At 44.7% G+C, this 16090-nt stretch overlaps 1 protein-coding gene across 3 annotated transcripts in view; it reads left to right on the top strand.

Moving 5' to 3' along the window:
• The first annotated feature begins 4609 nt into the window (after window positions 1-4609).
• The window catches only part of Fam120a (family with sequence similarity 120A), a 96267-nt gene continuing 84786 nt past the window's right edge, over window positions 4610-16090 (top strand). For 2 of the 3 annotated variants that reach the window (XM_048341832.1, XM_048341916.1), the window contains exon 1: window positions 4610-5350. In XM_048341832.1, the coding sequence (XP_048197789.1) occupies window positions 4877-5350 (474 nt within the window). In that variant the 5' untranslated portion in view covers window positions 4610-4876. The remainder of the gene's footprint in view (window positions 5351-16090) is intronic. The other variant, XM_048341751.1, reaches the window with a different exon arrangement.

The following is a 16090-nucleotide window of genomic DNA, read 5'->3' as shown; positions in this document are numbered from 1 at the left end:
TGGCAAGTAGAGTAATGGAGGTTTTGAGACAGGAGTCTTGAGAGTGTACCCGAATCTCAGGCTGCAGTAGGGAGATTGTGGGAAGAAAGACATCTGAAATGTCAAGAAGTGTGGGAGAGTCTTCAGAGGAACCAAATGCCCTCTATTGTAGAGAGGGAGGGAATGGGCAATCTAGCAATCAAGGGAATGCAGCCATCTTTGGCTGAGATATTAAAATGATAAAAAAAAAATTTGTCAGCCAAGTATTTGAGGGCTTTATGCTTCACCAGGGCCAGAAATGAGATTTTATAGAAATCTGTGCCTACTGTTCCACTGTAACTTAAAACTGTAAATGTATTCTTGTTTTAAATGTAGTTGAGCTGGGTGCCAGTGGCACCAGTGATGGCTCATGCCTAGAAGCCTAGTTTGAGGTTAGAAGCCAGCCTGAGTAGACAAATCAGAGATTCCTATCTTCAATTAACTAGTAAATATCTAGGAGTGGAGATATGGCTCAAGTATTAGAGTTTCAGCCTTGAGAGCATGAGGCTTTGAGTTCAAGCCCTAGTACTGGCATGCACACACACAGAGTACAGATGAAAGGGACGATTTATCTTTTTTTTTTTTTTGCCAGTCCTGGGGCTTGAACTCAGGACCTGAGCACTGTCCCTGGCTTTTTTTTGCTCAAGGCTAGCACTCTAGCACTTGGGCCACAGCGTCACTTCTGGCCGTTTTCCACAAATGTAGTACTGAGGAATTGAACCCAGGGCTTCATGTATACAAGGCAAACACTCTTTGCCACTAGGCCATATTCCCAGCCCTGGGATAGTTTATCTTACCATGAAGCCACCTCAGGACTTTGCTGGGAGTTCGCCCCACTAGTCAGCTGGGCCTAAGCAGATGTGACATGACCTTGAAACTCCCAGCCTTCAGAACTGTGATCTATTTATTAATAAACCATTATTATTAAATAAACCATTTAATAAGCCTTTATTAAAAATTTTTAAAAGGGGAGATTCATATATGTGAAGAATACAGGATTTTTTTTTTTTTTTGGTCATTTGTGGGGCTTGAGTTCAGGGCCTGGGCACTGTCCCTGTGCCTCTTTGAGCTCAAGGCTAGCGCTTTACGCTCAAGGCTAGTGCTCTACCACTTGAGCCATAGCACCACTTTCAGTTTTTGAGTGGTTAGTCGGAGATAATAGTCTCACGGGGACTTTTCTGCCTGGGCTGGCTTTGAACTACCATCCTCAGATCTTAGCCTCCTGAATTGCTAGGATTACAGGTGTGAGCCACACTGATGCCTGGTGAGTGCAGGACTTTTAGTCCATATAACTAAAGACAAAAAAAAAGCGCTAATTGTAGAATATCAAAAGCCCCCTAAGTGAAACCCTTAAAATAGAAATAAGGACATACTCTTCCAGATGACTAAATAGACCATGAACAGATTAGGACGGGTGCTGGTAAACATTACATGCTCAAATCCAAGTAGGGATTATGCTGTGACTTCCAGGGTTACAGAGGCCATATTAAGCCCCAGTCTGTGGTTTCTCTAGCCGGTGCTTACTTAAAGAACTAAGGGCTGGAGTGAGGCCCTCAGTTCAAACACTAGTACCAGTAAAAATAAAACTGAAAACTCAGTGGGCACAGTGTCCACTACCTACTTAGGAGGCTAAGATCTGAAGATCGCAGTTTTAAACCAGAACAGCCAGAACCCACCAAAATCTGGAAGTAAAGCTGTAGCTCAAGTAGCAGAGTGCTAGCCTTGAGGGTTAAAACAAAACAAAAAAAGCATAAGGACAGTGCCTAGGACTTAAGTCAAGCCCCAGGACTGGAACAACAACAACAACAAAACATACACACACACACACACACACACACACACACACACACACACACACACACTTGAAAACTCATCATCACCATTATTGTTATTACTATTTTTGCCAGTCCTGGGCCTTAGACTCAGGGTCTGAGCACTGTCCTGGCTTCTTTTTGCTCAAGGCTAGCACTATACCACTTGAGCTACTTCTGGCTTTTTCTATATATGTGGTGCTGAGGAACTGGACCCAGGGCTCCATACATATGAGGCAAACACTCTACTACTAGGCCATATTCCCAGCCACTCATCACCATTAGTGTTAGTAAAAAGAAGTTTGAGGTTGGGAATGTAGCTTAGTGGTAGAGGGCTTGCCTAGCATGCATTAAGCCCTGAGTTTGATTCCTCTGTACCACAGACACAGAAAGTAGAAACTGTGCGGTGGCTCAAGTGGTAGAGTTCTAGCCTTGAGCAAAAGAAGCTCAGGGACAGTGCCCAGGCCCTGAGTTCAAGCCCCAGGACTGGCAAAAAAAAAAAAAGGTTTGAATTACATTTTAAGCCCAATGTTAGTGGCTCACACCCATAAACCTAGCTACTCAGGAAAGCAGAGATATGAGGCCAGCCCAGACAGGAAAGTCTGTAAGACTCTAATCTCAAGTGATACAGCACAAGTCTTGAGTGGAAAAAGCTAATAGTGCCCAGGCCCTGATTTCAAGCCCTAGTTCCAGCACAACTAAGTATATAAAATGAATTTTAAACTTTCAAAATCAGGGCTGGGGATATGGCCTAGTGGCAAGAGTGCTTGCCTCGTACACAAGAAGCCCTGGGTTCGATTCCTCAGCACCACATATATAGAAAAGGCCAGAAGTGGCACTGTGGTTCAAGTGGTAGAGTGCTAGCCTTGAGCAAAAAGAAGCCAGGGACAGTGCTCAGGTCCTGAGTCCAAGCCCTAGGCCTGGCAAAAACAAAACAAAAAATTAGAACTAATACTTATAAGCATACATTTATGTAATTATATGTGTGGAATTACAAAAATCAACATTAAGCCATTGTTTAACAACTCAGAAGATAAATACTACCGATAACATTCTCCAGATGATAAGAAGCTAAGTTAGAAATGGTTAAGTAGCTTGTACTGGTGGCTCATGTTCTATTTCTAACTACTCAGGAGGGTAAGATCTGAAGATTTAGGTTTAAAGCTAGGTTTGAAGCAAGTGTAGGCAGACAAATCAAAGAGCTGCTTATCTTCAATTAACTACCTAAAAGCTGGAAGTGATAGTGAGGATCATTGGTAAAGTACCAGACTTGAGCAGAAAAACCTACATGAGAGAGTAAGGCTTGACTTTAAGCCCCAGAATTGGTCTCACCCCTCCCAAATAAAATATAAATATTAAATTTTAGCAAGGCCATAGTAATATTCGACAGATTTGATGTTCTGCTGCCAGAAAATATTTATTTCCAGAATCCTAGATACTGGCACCCAAGTATTAAAACCAAAAACAAAACAGTATACCTAAAAGAACGATGAAAAGAAACACAAGATAAGGTAGGTGTCTTGCCTACCATGTCCACCAAAACTAAACCAAGCCACCGCTCCCCCCCCCAAAATCCTAACCCAAAAAACAAGTGAAGGTAAATATATGTGGAATTTAATGTTGTAGGAAAATGAAAATATAGCGAGTGATGAAACTACCCCCTGAATTTTTGCATACCTACCGTGAGTTCCAAAAGGAAATTTGGTTCTTTCTGATGTGTTATTTAACCTGGCTTTAAGCAGCTAATTGTATTTCTAAATAACAGGTAATCCTGGCTTTATTATTATATTTATGCCTAAGTGTTAGAACTTGCCTATTATTTTAAAAATTAAAACTAACTTCCCCAAAAGCCCAAAGCATTTTATTTATGTACACATTCTAGCCTGAACTTGAAGTTGTCATAAGAAACTATAGCGAATTCAAAGTGCCCCTGGCTTCTTTGGGTCTGCATGGACTAGTCGAGTAGACGTCGGCTCCCGGCCATGACCGTGTCTGGTGCTCCTTCACAGGCTTGCCCAGAAAAAGAACGGACGGACAGACGAAGGTAAGCAAAGAACGCCACTTTTTAAGACTCGTGGGAGCATTCTGAAAGACGCTTCTTTCCTTCAGAACGTTTGGCAGAAGAAGCTCAAAGCACCAACTGCGTCTCCACCCCCTTCCCAGACGTTCCTAGAGCAGCGCAGATCCAACCCTCGCCTGCGGGTGGCGCTGTCCCGGGCCGCACACAGCGGGGAGATCCGCGGGCGCTCTGGGTGTTTCTTTAGCGGTTTAGCTCGGGCAGGAAGGCCTGCTGGACCCTCCCACTCCAGAAAGTGTCTGGCCGTGATCCTTGAAACATAGAGCTGTCCCGCACTCCTCTCTCTCTCTGTGGCGGAGCCCGCCCGCAGCTCCATCGCCCCCAACACTCCACCACCCCCGCTCCGAGTCTACGCTCCGAGGCTCACGGTTCCAGTTTGTAGTTGCAGGGCGCGGCGACGGCGGCGCCCGCAGGAGGAGGAGGCGGAGACGGAGGCGGAGCAGGCGGGGCCGGCCACGCCCTCCGGCGCCTAGGGGCGGAGCCGCGACGGGGCGGCCTCTGGCCTCGGGGCGCGGCCTGAGCAGGCAGGCCCAGGCGCCTCCTCGAGCCCGCCCGGCCGCGGCGCCCTGAGGGCCCGAGACTCGCGGCCGGCTTCTTCAGTCCCTCCGCCCTCTCAGCAGCCGCCGCCGCCGCCGCCACTTCCCGGGAGCCCGGCCGCAGCCCGGCACCGCCTCTTCCGTCCCGCCGGCGTCCGCGCGGGCGGGCCCTACGTCAGCGCCGCCCCGCCCGGCCCAGCCTCGGCCTCGCAGCGCGGCGGCGGCGCAGGTCCCTCCCCAGACATGGCCTCGGGAGGCGACGGCACATGGCGGCCGCGGCGGCCGTGAGCGAGCCCCGGGCCCGCCCCAGTCCGCCCTAGAGGCCGCCCCCATCTGCCGGCCGCGCCACGGCCCCGCCGCCCCCCGCCCCGCCGCCCCCGGCCCCGCCGCCCGCCCGCGCTCGCCCCGCCGTCACCACTGCCGCCGCCGCCGCCATGGGCGTGCAGGGCTTCCAGGACTACATCGAGAAGCACTGCCCGAGCGCCGTGGTGCCGGTGGAGCTGCAGAAGCTGGCCCGGGGCAGCCTGGTGGGCGGCGGGCGGCAGCGGCCCCCGCAGACCCCGCTGCGCTTGCTGGTGGACGCCGACAACTGCCTGCACCGCCTCTACGGCGGGTTCTACACCGACTGGGTCAGCGGCGGCCAATGGAACCACATGCTCGGCTACCTAGCGGCGCTGGCCAAGGCCTGCTTCGGCGGCAACATCGAGCTCTTCGTCTTCTTCAACGGAGCGCTCGAGAAGGCCCGGCTGCACGAGTGGGTCAAGCGGCAGGGCAACGAGCGCCAGACGGCGCAGCAGATCGTCAGCCATGTCCAGAACAAGGGCACGCCGCCGCCCAAGGTCTGGTTCCTGCCACCGGTCTGCATGGCCCACTGTATCCGCCTGGCGCTCATCCGCTTCCACGTCAAGGTGTGCCCGGGGAACGGGAGGGGGGAGTTCGGGGCCGGGCTTGGGGGCCCCTGGCGATTAGGGTCAAGGTTGGACTTGGGGGTTCCTTGGGCCAGGGCCAGGGTCAGGCAGGCTGGGCCAAGGGTCATAGCAGCGGGGAGGGGCCGAAGCTGGGCCCGGAGGGGATGGTTCTTGCTTCAAGGGCCGGGGATCGGGCCGCACCGCCTGCTTTTCTGGGGTGCAGCGTGTCTCCAGGCTGTGTGGCGCGTGGGTTCTGTGGAGAGCGGGTCTGGTGCCGGCTCGACGGCGCAAGATGGATGATGTCCGGCTTGCCCAGGCCGCTCACCGTTGAAGTCCACCTACTGTGGCCCCTGCTGGTCAGTCTCCTCGGGCCGCACAAGCGAGTGAGCACACTCGAGGGTTGGTGGAGAGCCCCGTGTCAGGATTCGCATTGGCAGTGTCATCATCTTGTTCCATATCCTTCCTGGTTTTCTTCCTTTGGGAGGCTGGCAGGTTAACCACTCGCCTTCGACTTGAACAATATACTCCCCCTCTCTCAGAATTTAAAACCTTATCTCCCAGCAACAAGTTTATGTTGGAAAGCTGTGGGATAAATAGTAATAATTGAAAGGCGGGCGGGGGGGGGGCAGGGAGGTGTCGCTAGGACCATGAGAAGATGCGGCGGGGTATAGCATTGCTGCCTCCATAGCCGTGGGAGGCGAGCCTTGTGCATGGGCCTGTAGTTCAGAACGCGGAGCCCTGCCCCTGTGCTTTTGAAAATTGATGCCTAGAAGAATTTTTGGTGTTAGATTCTTTCAAGGCATTATAAAACTTGGAAGGAACAGGGTTTTGGTCCGTTCTGGAAACTCAGTTTGGTAAGTCTGAGGCAACGAAGTAGTTCAAAATTCGGGATAAGAATTTGGAGGCCGTGCAGTACAGGTATGAACTTGCAGGATCTGTTTCTAGCTCACAGTGTGCTCAGTGACCTTCAACAGTGCTCCAGTGGGTGGGCAGTGAGAACTACTGTACATTGTCAGCCTTCTGCTATCCCTTTGGCAGAAGGCTCTGAGGCCAGAATTGGGCCAGAGTGAGAACTTCAGGACCCTGCAGTTAACTGGAAAGATGAACGAACACATAAACGATCCTGGACTTTGCTTGCATTTTGATTTTCCCTAAAGCGTTTTTTTTTTTTTTTTTTTTTGGAGTGTGTGTGTGTGTGTGTGTAAGCAAGCTGTTTTCTGCTTTTCTAGCACAAGCCACTCTGGCTTGTTCTTTTATTTCTCTTGAAACCTAGCTTGCGTCCAAAGTTTTAAAAAATTCTCTTCCTGATCGCCCCACTGCCTGTGATGAGATGGTGGTAGTTAAGCCTAAAATGATAGCGGAAGTCCCACCCAGCATCCTGTTGCAATTGGCAGACCGATATTTAAGTCTGAGGGCGGAGGCGACCGGAGGAATGGTGATTGGCTGGTGAGCCTGGCAGGCAGACCGGCCGCGTGCCATTCCTCGAGAAGTTCGGGTGAGAGGCCCTGTGCCTCACGTTTTCTCAGTGGGTAGCCTCAGGCTGTGGGAGAGGGAAAGTGATACCATTTTTCTGATGTGATCTAGAGCGATCCCCAAAGTCTTCCTTTAGTTTTTTGGTTTGTTGAGACTAGATGAGCTTTTCTCCCTTGCTCTTGCTAACAGCACAAGCAGTGTCTTAAGTCAAAAGACTTTAAAGGGAATACTACTACTTCACATTCCAATCAGTATATGTATATGGTTGCAGCACCTTTGAAAGAACTGTTGGATTCTTTTTAAATTGGAAACTCAATATTTGGGCCTACATGTATTTGAAAAGTAGATTTGTGCCTCACCCAAGATGATATATTCCACTTAGGTTTCTGGATACAGGATAACTTTGTCTGTATTTTGCTTTATGTAAACGTTTAATTCCTGACATAGGATTGTACTGTGCTAAATGTACATATTAATATTGTAATGACCATTACCTGGTGGTTCCTTACCTGACAACCTCAGCTTCTAAATATGCTCAAAAAATTTAGCTGGTAGAAATTTCTCAGCACTCAAGAGAGAGATCAGGAAATTCTGGGACAATCACAGGAAAAAAATAGCTTTCTCTTTCCTCACTGAAGAACCCTTTATGGTCTCATTCTCAGACTACCCTCTTTTCTTTTTTTCAGATGTAATTCTATCAAGCTTGGTTGTTTATTTTCTCCACTCAGCTTGAGAGTGGAGAGGAAAGTCTGCCAGAGGCAGAAGTACCATTAATAGCAAGAAGTGACAACAGGAGATTTAAAATGCTATAAAAAGCAGATATTCTGAGACTATTTTAGAAAAATAACCCTGTGTGCTGATATTGCTGAGGGTAGTATATTGTTTATTCTATAAGGATGATTTTTTTTGTTAAATCATTTTATTGTTATTATAGAGGTGATATACAGAGGAGTTACATTTACATACATCAGGCAATAGATGCATTTCCTTTCATACAGTGTCATCTGTTTCCTCATTCTCTCCATTCTCTCCCTCCCATCTCCACCCATGAGTTGTATAGTTCACTTTCATCAATGTCCAGTGCGCTCACTGCTGCACTTTTCACCCCTTTCCTTCAGATTCTGTGCCCTCCTCATACCCTCCTACAGATATGCACATGAATATACTGTATATAAGTTAAATAATATGGAATCATCAGCAAAAGAAAAAAACAAAATAAGAAGCGAGTCCTTGCTGTGGCTCAAGTGGTAGAGTGCTAGCCTTGAGCAAAAAGAAGCCAGGGACACTGCTCAGGGCCTGAGTTCAAGCCCCAGGACTGGCAAAAAGAAAAAAGAGAGAGAAAAAAAGAAACGAGTCCTTTGTTTCCATATCTTTGGAGTTTGTTTCAGTATGTATATTGTGTAGGCAGTTTCTTTCTTTTTTTTTTTTTTTTGCCAGTCCTGGGGCTTGGACTCGGCCTGAGCACTGACTGTCCCTGGCTTCTTTTTGCTCAAGGCTAGCAATCTGCCACTTGAGCCACAGTGGCACTTCTGGCCGTTTTCTATATATGTGGTGCTGGGGAATCGAACCCTGGGCTTCATGTATACGAGGCAAGCACTCTTGCCACTAGGCCATATTCCCAGCCCTATTGTTTTTTGTTTTTGCGTGTTTTTTTTTTTTTTTTTTTTGCCAGTCCTGGGGCTTGGACTCAGGGCCTGAGCACTGTCCCTGGCTTCTTTTTGCTCAAGGCTAGCACTCTACCTCTTGAGCCACAGCTTCACTTCCAGCTTTTTCTGTTTATGTGGTGCTGAGGAATGGAACTCAGGGCTTCATGCATGCAAGGCAAGCACTCTTACGCTAAGCTATACTCCCAGCCCTGTATATTGTTTTTATAAGAATGATTTTGAGTCAGCCAGGAAGAACTTATTTTAAGTGGTCTCTGTTTAAGTGAGTATACTTTTTTTTTTAAATGACAGTACTTGGGGCCTTCCACTTGCTAGGCAAGCACACCACCCTTAGGACCACTCTACCAGTCCTCCTGCAGTCCTCTTATTTGTGTTTCCAAGAGTTATTGAGATGGCAGTTACACCCCTGTGCAGTCATTGTACTTCTCCCATAGCTTGAGATGACAGGAGCATTCAGCCATTGGTTGAGGTGGAGTCTCTTTTTTTTGTTCTCTACCTCCCAAGTAGTCAAGATTGCAGGCTTGAACTGCATTACCCTTCTTTTTTTTTTTTTAAGCCACACACTAAAATGGTTAAAAATTTAAAACCATAATGAATTTTGGTTTTTATGTGTATCTACTAAAATGGGTAAAATAAGACTGAGCATAGCAAGTGTTGGCAGCAAAGCTGAACTGCCAGAATTCTCACACATTGCTGTTGGAAATGCAGAATGGCACCATCACTCTGGAATCAGTTTGGCTGGAATCACTTTCTTATATAGTCTAGCAAATCGCACTTAGGTGTTTTCCTAATGAAAACTTAGTTCTGGGCTGGGAATATGGCCTAGTGGTAAAGTCCTTCCTTGTATACAAGAAGCCCTGGGTTCGATTCCTCAGCACCACATATATAGAAAAAGCCAGAAGTGGTGCTGTGGCTCAAGTGGCAGAGTGCTAGCCTTGAGCAAAAAGAAGCCAGGGACAGTGCTCAGGCCCTGAGTTCAAGCCCCAGGACTGGCAAAAAAACCACAACAAAACAGAAAACATAGTTCTTAGTTCTTATGAAACCTGGCACTTTAATATTTATAGCAGCTTAGTTCATGATAGCCTTAAATTGGACATGATTAGAATATCCTTTAATAAATGAATGTGAATTCCTTAGTAGATCCATACTATTGAATACTACTGGCAGTTTAAAAAAAAAAAGGAACTATTGACTGATAATGTGTATGCAAGAACTTACATGCCTCTCTGTCTTTGTCTCTCTGTCTTTGTCTCTCTGTCTCTACCTGGTACTGGGGCTTGAACTCAGCCTGGAGTGCTCTCTCAACTTTCTTTGTTCATGGCTGGAGCTCTACCACTTGAGCCAAGTTTCTAGTTCTAGCTTTTTTTCCCCTGGTTATTTGGAGATAAAATAGTTTCTTGGTTTTATCTGCCTGGGTTGGCTTTTAATCTCAATTTTCAGATCTCAGCCCCCTGAGTATTTAGGCACCTGGCTACTTGCTTGAATCTTTAACAGTGGTTTTATACTTCTTATAAGAAGCTAAGTTCAGAAGATACACTTCTTTATAAGACAAAGAGAAAACTACTCCTGGAGACCAGTCAGTGACTGTAAGAGCAGAAAACAGGGGTCTGTGCAGAGGGATAGCAAGAGTGAGATTTTGGAGTGATAGTGGTGGCCATAGTGACATTTTATCATCAGAAATATCCATCACAGTAAATAAAAATTAATTTTACCTTATGATAACTTGTTGTTGTGGGATTTGAGCTCCACCTGGGTGCTGTGTCTGAGCTTTTTTGCTCAAGGCCAGCACTCTACCATGTTGAGCCACAGTGCCACTTCTGGTTTTCTTGGCAGATAAAGAGTCTCATGGACTTTCCTGCTCAGTCTGGCTTTGAACTGCAGTCCTCATATCTCAGCCTCCTGAGTAGCTAGGATGATAGATAGGCTTGAGCCACCAGCACCCTGGTTATAACTGTTTTTAAAGGTTAAGCAAATACAGTCATCCCTTGCTGTCTTTTGGTTCACTTATTGTGGCTTCACTATAATGTGGGTTTTAAAAAATATGCAAATAGTGATCCCTCACATATCATGGGAATTCCAGAGACCCCTGCAATAGGTGAAAATCTGCAAAGTAGCAATAAGTGAACTGCCATATAGCAATGGACAACTATCTAATGCTGCTACTTTGCAGATATTTACCTGTTGTGGGGGTCTCTGGAACATAACTCCTGCGATAGGTGAGGGGGTCCAAGCAGCTAGCTATATGTAATATATGACATTACAAAAACCATACCATCTTATTGGTCGGTCTTATCTAGTGTTTTGTAACTTTACAGAAAAGTATAACTTCCTGTCACCTTTGTTTAGTGAAATACATCTTGATGTAGAGAATACTTTGGCAGAGTAATAATCACCAATTTTTATTTGTTTGCTTTAAGTTATACTATATTTTTCTGACCATTTGAAGTTGGCCTACTGTATTAACTAGTTTAGGGCATTGAACAGGCCAACTTGGACTTGGCTTTAGCTGGTAACTGAGAGTTTCCTCTTGTGTGTCTTGAGTCATCATAACCTTTGAAACTTCAGCAAGTGACGTAGGCTTATTTTTAAATCTTGATGGCTTTAAATCACTGAAGTTTTTATAAATATTTCAAGTTCTTCAGATCTTATCCTACTAAATGCTCCGATGAAGTTTTGTTAAACTGGTGCTCTGGTGTTTTTATTGAGATCTTACATAAAATCGTGTTTTGTGTGTAAGGCAGAAACAATGTGAGATTGGACCATGGTTTCAGACTAATATGTTTGTTTTTTGGGTTGATGATCTCCTTGTGTACTTTTTGGGGGAGGGGACTCACTGGTATCACACCAGGTGCTTGCTAGGCCCTACCTCACATTTGTTCTGTCAGTTTGCTGTCAGGACCTTACTGCCACATTTTAGTGGAGAATCAGGATCTGCTGATCCAGCGACACCTGGGGAGAAGTCATTCCTAACCCTGGCAGGTGGGAAGTGCAGCTCAAATCATTGTGTGAGAGTACCTTAGGGGTACTGTCCCCATGGTAGCTGTGGCAGTTGTGCCAGCTCTGATATTTATTTATTTTTTCCTCAGTCATGGTGTTTGAACTCTGGGCCTGGGTGCTGTCCCTGAGATCTTGAGCTCAAGGGTAGTAGCACTCTACCACTTAAGAGCGCTACTTCCAATTTTTGAGAGGTTTATTGGAGATAAGAGTTTCACGAACTTTCCTACCTTGTCTGGCTTTGAACCTTGATCCTCAGATCTCAGCCGCCTGAGTAGCTAGGATTACAGGCATGAGCCACCAGTAGCACTGGTTAATATCTTATTCTTAAGGACCTTTACTTTACCAGGAATTCTGGTTCAGAGATCAGAATTGGTCCTGTCATAACTCAGAGCACTCATCCATTTAAGGTGAGTATTTTTCTCCAGTGTGCCAATTTTCTACCTACAGTCATGTTTTGCTAAGGGACAGAGACAGCCTGAGGAATACATCATTAGGCTATTTCATAGCGTGTACTTAAAACTAACTCGTGTAGCCTACAGGTACATGTAAACCTAGGTTACAAATCTGTACATTGTGTTACAATTATGAATGCTGTAGACAGTTGTTAACACCATGGTACTTGTGTGGCTAAATATTGAAAAAGAACAGTAGAAATTTTAGACCATAGGGATTTTTTTTACCTTATTATCTTATGGAATCACCATAGTTTACACAATCAAACATTGGAATGTTATGTAGCACATGGCTGTAATTTAATTTGCTCAGCATAGTGTCTTTTGCAGTGTCCCAGAATTTCCTTCCTTTTTTAGGCTAAATAATGTTTCATTTGTGTGCACTGCCACTATTTGAGTTGCTCCCACTTATGAGTTGTGAATAATGGGTAGTGCTTCTATGAACATGGTCTACAGATTCCTGTTTGAATTTCTTCTTTTGATTTTTGGTTGTTGTTTGTTTTTGTTTTTTGCTAGTCCTGGGGCTTGGACTCAGAGCCTGAACACTGTCCTTGGCTTTATTTTTGCTCAAGGCTAATACTTTACCACCTGAGCCACAGTGCCACTTCTGGCTTTTTCTGTTTATGTGGTGCTGAGGAATCTAACCCAGGGCTTCATGCATGCAAGGCAAACACTCTACCACTAAGCCACATACCCAGCCAGCCCTGAGCTCTTTGGCTTATGGCGCACAACCATTTTGAGCCACAGTTCCACTTCTGTTTTTCTAGTGGTTAATTGGAGATAAGAGTCTCAAGGATTTTCCTGCCTAGGCAGGCTTTGAACTGGGATCCTCAGATTTTAGCCTCCCGAGTTAGCTAGGATTATAGGCGTGAACCACCAGTGCCCAGTAAGATTTAGTTTCTTACCTTAAATTTCTTTTCTGACTAGTTTACCAGGGTGCTTAATTCCTTCCACACATAGTTGAGTGCCTGTCATTGCCCAGGCATGGAATAGTGAACAGAACAGGAAATTAGGGAAACCTCCAGGAAGCTTACAGTAGCAGAGGTGGATATTACAATCATTTGTCCAAGTTAACATTTGGAACTTTTCTTTGATACATAAAAAAATATGCTTGTAAAGACCTGTCAGTAGTTCTCAACTGGAGTTGACAGATGAGACACAAGTCTGTGTCTAGTGGCATTATTGGTTGTTAGGGAACAGCAGTGGGTGTGTTAACTGTAGGCATTGGGGAGAGGCCAGATACAAGGCCTCTACAGAACTGATTACCACAGCAAAAATATTGTCTGGGCCAAACACCAGGCGTGCTAAGGAAGGAAATCCCGATGTGACCAAATCCAAGAATCCAAGAATTCTAAACCTTGAGCCTTTGTAAAGCCATATAAATTGTGTAAAGTCATCAAGCCATGAGATCACTAAATTAAAATATACATGTATATATATTACACATATATATCTATTCTATCTATGAAATATTTCTAGTCTTACATTGCTCTTCGTTTTAGTTTTCTGAATACTAATGGGAAGAAGCTGATTTACACATGCTACATATTCCAACCTGAGTAAGCAGCCAGCTATATGAATGTCAAAATAGTATATAATATGAAAAAATATTTAAAAATTAAAACAAGACTATTTCTCTGATAGAGAATTCTTCAAATAAAATAATTAGATGGACTAGGAATGTGGCTTAGTGATAGAGTGCTTGCTTAGCATTCATGAAGCCCTGGGTTCTATTCCTCAGCACCACATAAACACAAAAACCAGAGGTGGCGCTGTGGCTCAAGTAGTAGAGTGCTAGCCTTGAGCAAAATAAGCCAGGGACAGTGCTCAGGCCCTGAGTCCCAAGCCCCAGGAGTGACAAAAAAACAAAAAACAAAGAATTAGATATATAAATGAATCAGTTCTTACATAATTTTAATTTTTTCTGATATCTCTCTATATAGCTCTTTTTAATTTTTTAACAAAGAGAATGCCTCATTTCCATTTCTTGGAGTTCATTTTGATAAATATTATTTTATATGGCCAGAGAGACACATAGGCATTGTGCCTTTGTGTTCCTCCTCTAAGAATATCCTCTTTTGCTCTTACTGGTGTGTGGATGCTTAGAGACATGTATAATTTATCATGTAGCTCCTCTTTTATTTCACTTTTTTAAAATGTTCTGTCTAGAAAATGAAGCCATGACATCTTTACCTATACCCAGCTCTTAGAACAGTACCTGGTGTATATTCAGCAGGTGTGCACAGAATATTTGAAGAGTAAGTGCCATTGCTTCTCTTTCACACATGGCAATGTGGTGGCCAGAAGTGGAAGTTTGCCAGTCCAGAGTCAGAGTTAATTCCAAAGGTGAAGCCTGGCCACCTGGTGCAGAGGCTTTATCTTTGAATAAGCCTTTTATGCTTCTTAACTAGAGATGTTCAGTGTGTGGCAAGTACAGGGGAGTTACTACCTAGATCACTTGTTCTGATTTAGCTGGCTTTTCTCTTGCTATACCTGCATTTGTGACATTTGTTTCTAGACACCTTAGGGAAAATGTATCTTTGTATATCTAGGTTATGATAGTGAAGGGCATGTAATTTAGAGACAGGAAACTTTTGTGCCCTAGTCATTTGGCATTTCTTTCTTGGTTATTACAGGAAGAGTGTTTTGGAAAGAACGGATTTGTCATGGTATTGGCATTTACTGTAGGCAATAACTATAGGTTGTATAGCCAAGAGTTGAACCTTCATGGGCTCACCTGCTGAACTAGAGCACATTCACAAAGAGCATATCCTCCACATTTCAGCAACCAGTGACAGCCAGCACAAACTGCTGGTGGGTTTTACTAGAGTTCATTGGTGTCTTTTTCAATCTCCAGGTCTTATGGAGAATTTGGTAGTATCACTATTTTGAAGTAAATTGTACCATCTTGAATTTTGCCTGTGTCTGTACTTGGACTGTGATCTGCCTATTTTAGTTTTCCAACCAAGCTGGGATAACAAGCTATGGACTACCATGCCCACAGATTCTTCTGTTGAGATAGAGGCTCAACAGATCTTCCACATTGCAGCTTCCCATATAGCTAGGATGACTTTCCTTACTTAGAAACAGGTTGTTGCTATGTTTCCCATGCTAGACTGAAACTTGTGGGCTCAAGCATTTCTCTGGCCCTCAAGCATACTGAATAGCTGGAACCATGTTGGATGCCATTGGAATGAATTTTAGTAAGAGTAATCATGTTATGATTTAGCTGAGTCATTAGGAGATTAATACTATAGGCAATTTTAAGCGGGTAGCAAATACAATTCACAGGTTATGTCTTCTTTTATCTTTATTTGGATTTTTAAATATTTTAAAGTTTAATTTGTGTTTCATTTATGACATCACTCCCCCCTTTTAAAAACAAAAAGGCAATAGAACAGTTTTATCCAGTAAACATTGAACCAGACTGTAGTAGCGTATTAAATAATCTGCTGAAGAGAATAGAAAGAAAAAAAGAGTCTCTCAAGTTTAGCCTGGAAGACACATTTTGTTATGTATGTGCTAAAATCTGTACACAAAGGGAAAATCAAATCCGCATTTATTTATTTATTTATTTATTTATTTTTTGGCCAGTCGTGGGCCTTGGACTCAGGGCTTGAGCACTGTCCCTGGCTTCTTCCCGCTCAAGGCTAGCACTCTGCCACTTGAGCCACAGCGCCGCTTCTGGCCGTTTTCTGTATATGTGGTGCTGGGGAATCGAACCTAGGGCCTCGTGTATCCGAGGCAGGCACTCTTGCCACTAGGCTATATCCCCAGCCCCCGTATTTTTTTTTAAAGTAAGAAATTGCATTTTGGAGCCAAGTGCCTAAGCTTTTGGGAATCAGGGCTATAGCTCCTTACCTTTTGCCATTTTAAAAGAACTGTAATGAAATACACACAAGTGTACAGCTCAGTGACATTTAGTACACCTGAGTGTTATGTAGTCATCATCATCATTCATCTCTAGAATTTTTTCATCTTCTGAACTGAAATTGCCCTCATTACCCCAACCCTGAACAACCATCATTGCTTCTGTCTATGAGTTTGACTATGTTAGGTACTTCATATAATTGGATCATATAGCTTGTGTACCACTTCTGGCTTTTTCTGTTTAGGTGGTACTGAGGAATTGAACCCAAGGCTTCATGCATGCT

The sequence above is a fragment of the Perognathus longimembris genome, chromosome 1 (assembly GCF_023159225.1).
Source record: "Perognathus longimembris pacificus isolate PPM17 chromosome 1, ASM2315922v1, whole genome shotgun sequence".
Classification (NCBI taxonomy): Eukaryota; Metazoa; Chordata; class Mammalia; order Rodentia; family Heteromyidae; genus Perognathus; species Perognathus longimembris.
Note: the sequence above shows the minus strand (reverse complement) of the source record. Positions and strands in the feature narration are given on the sequence as shown.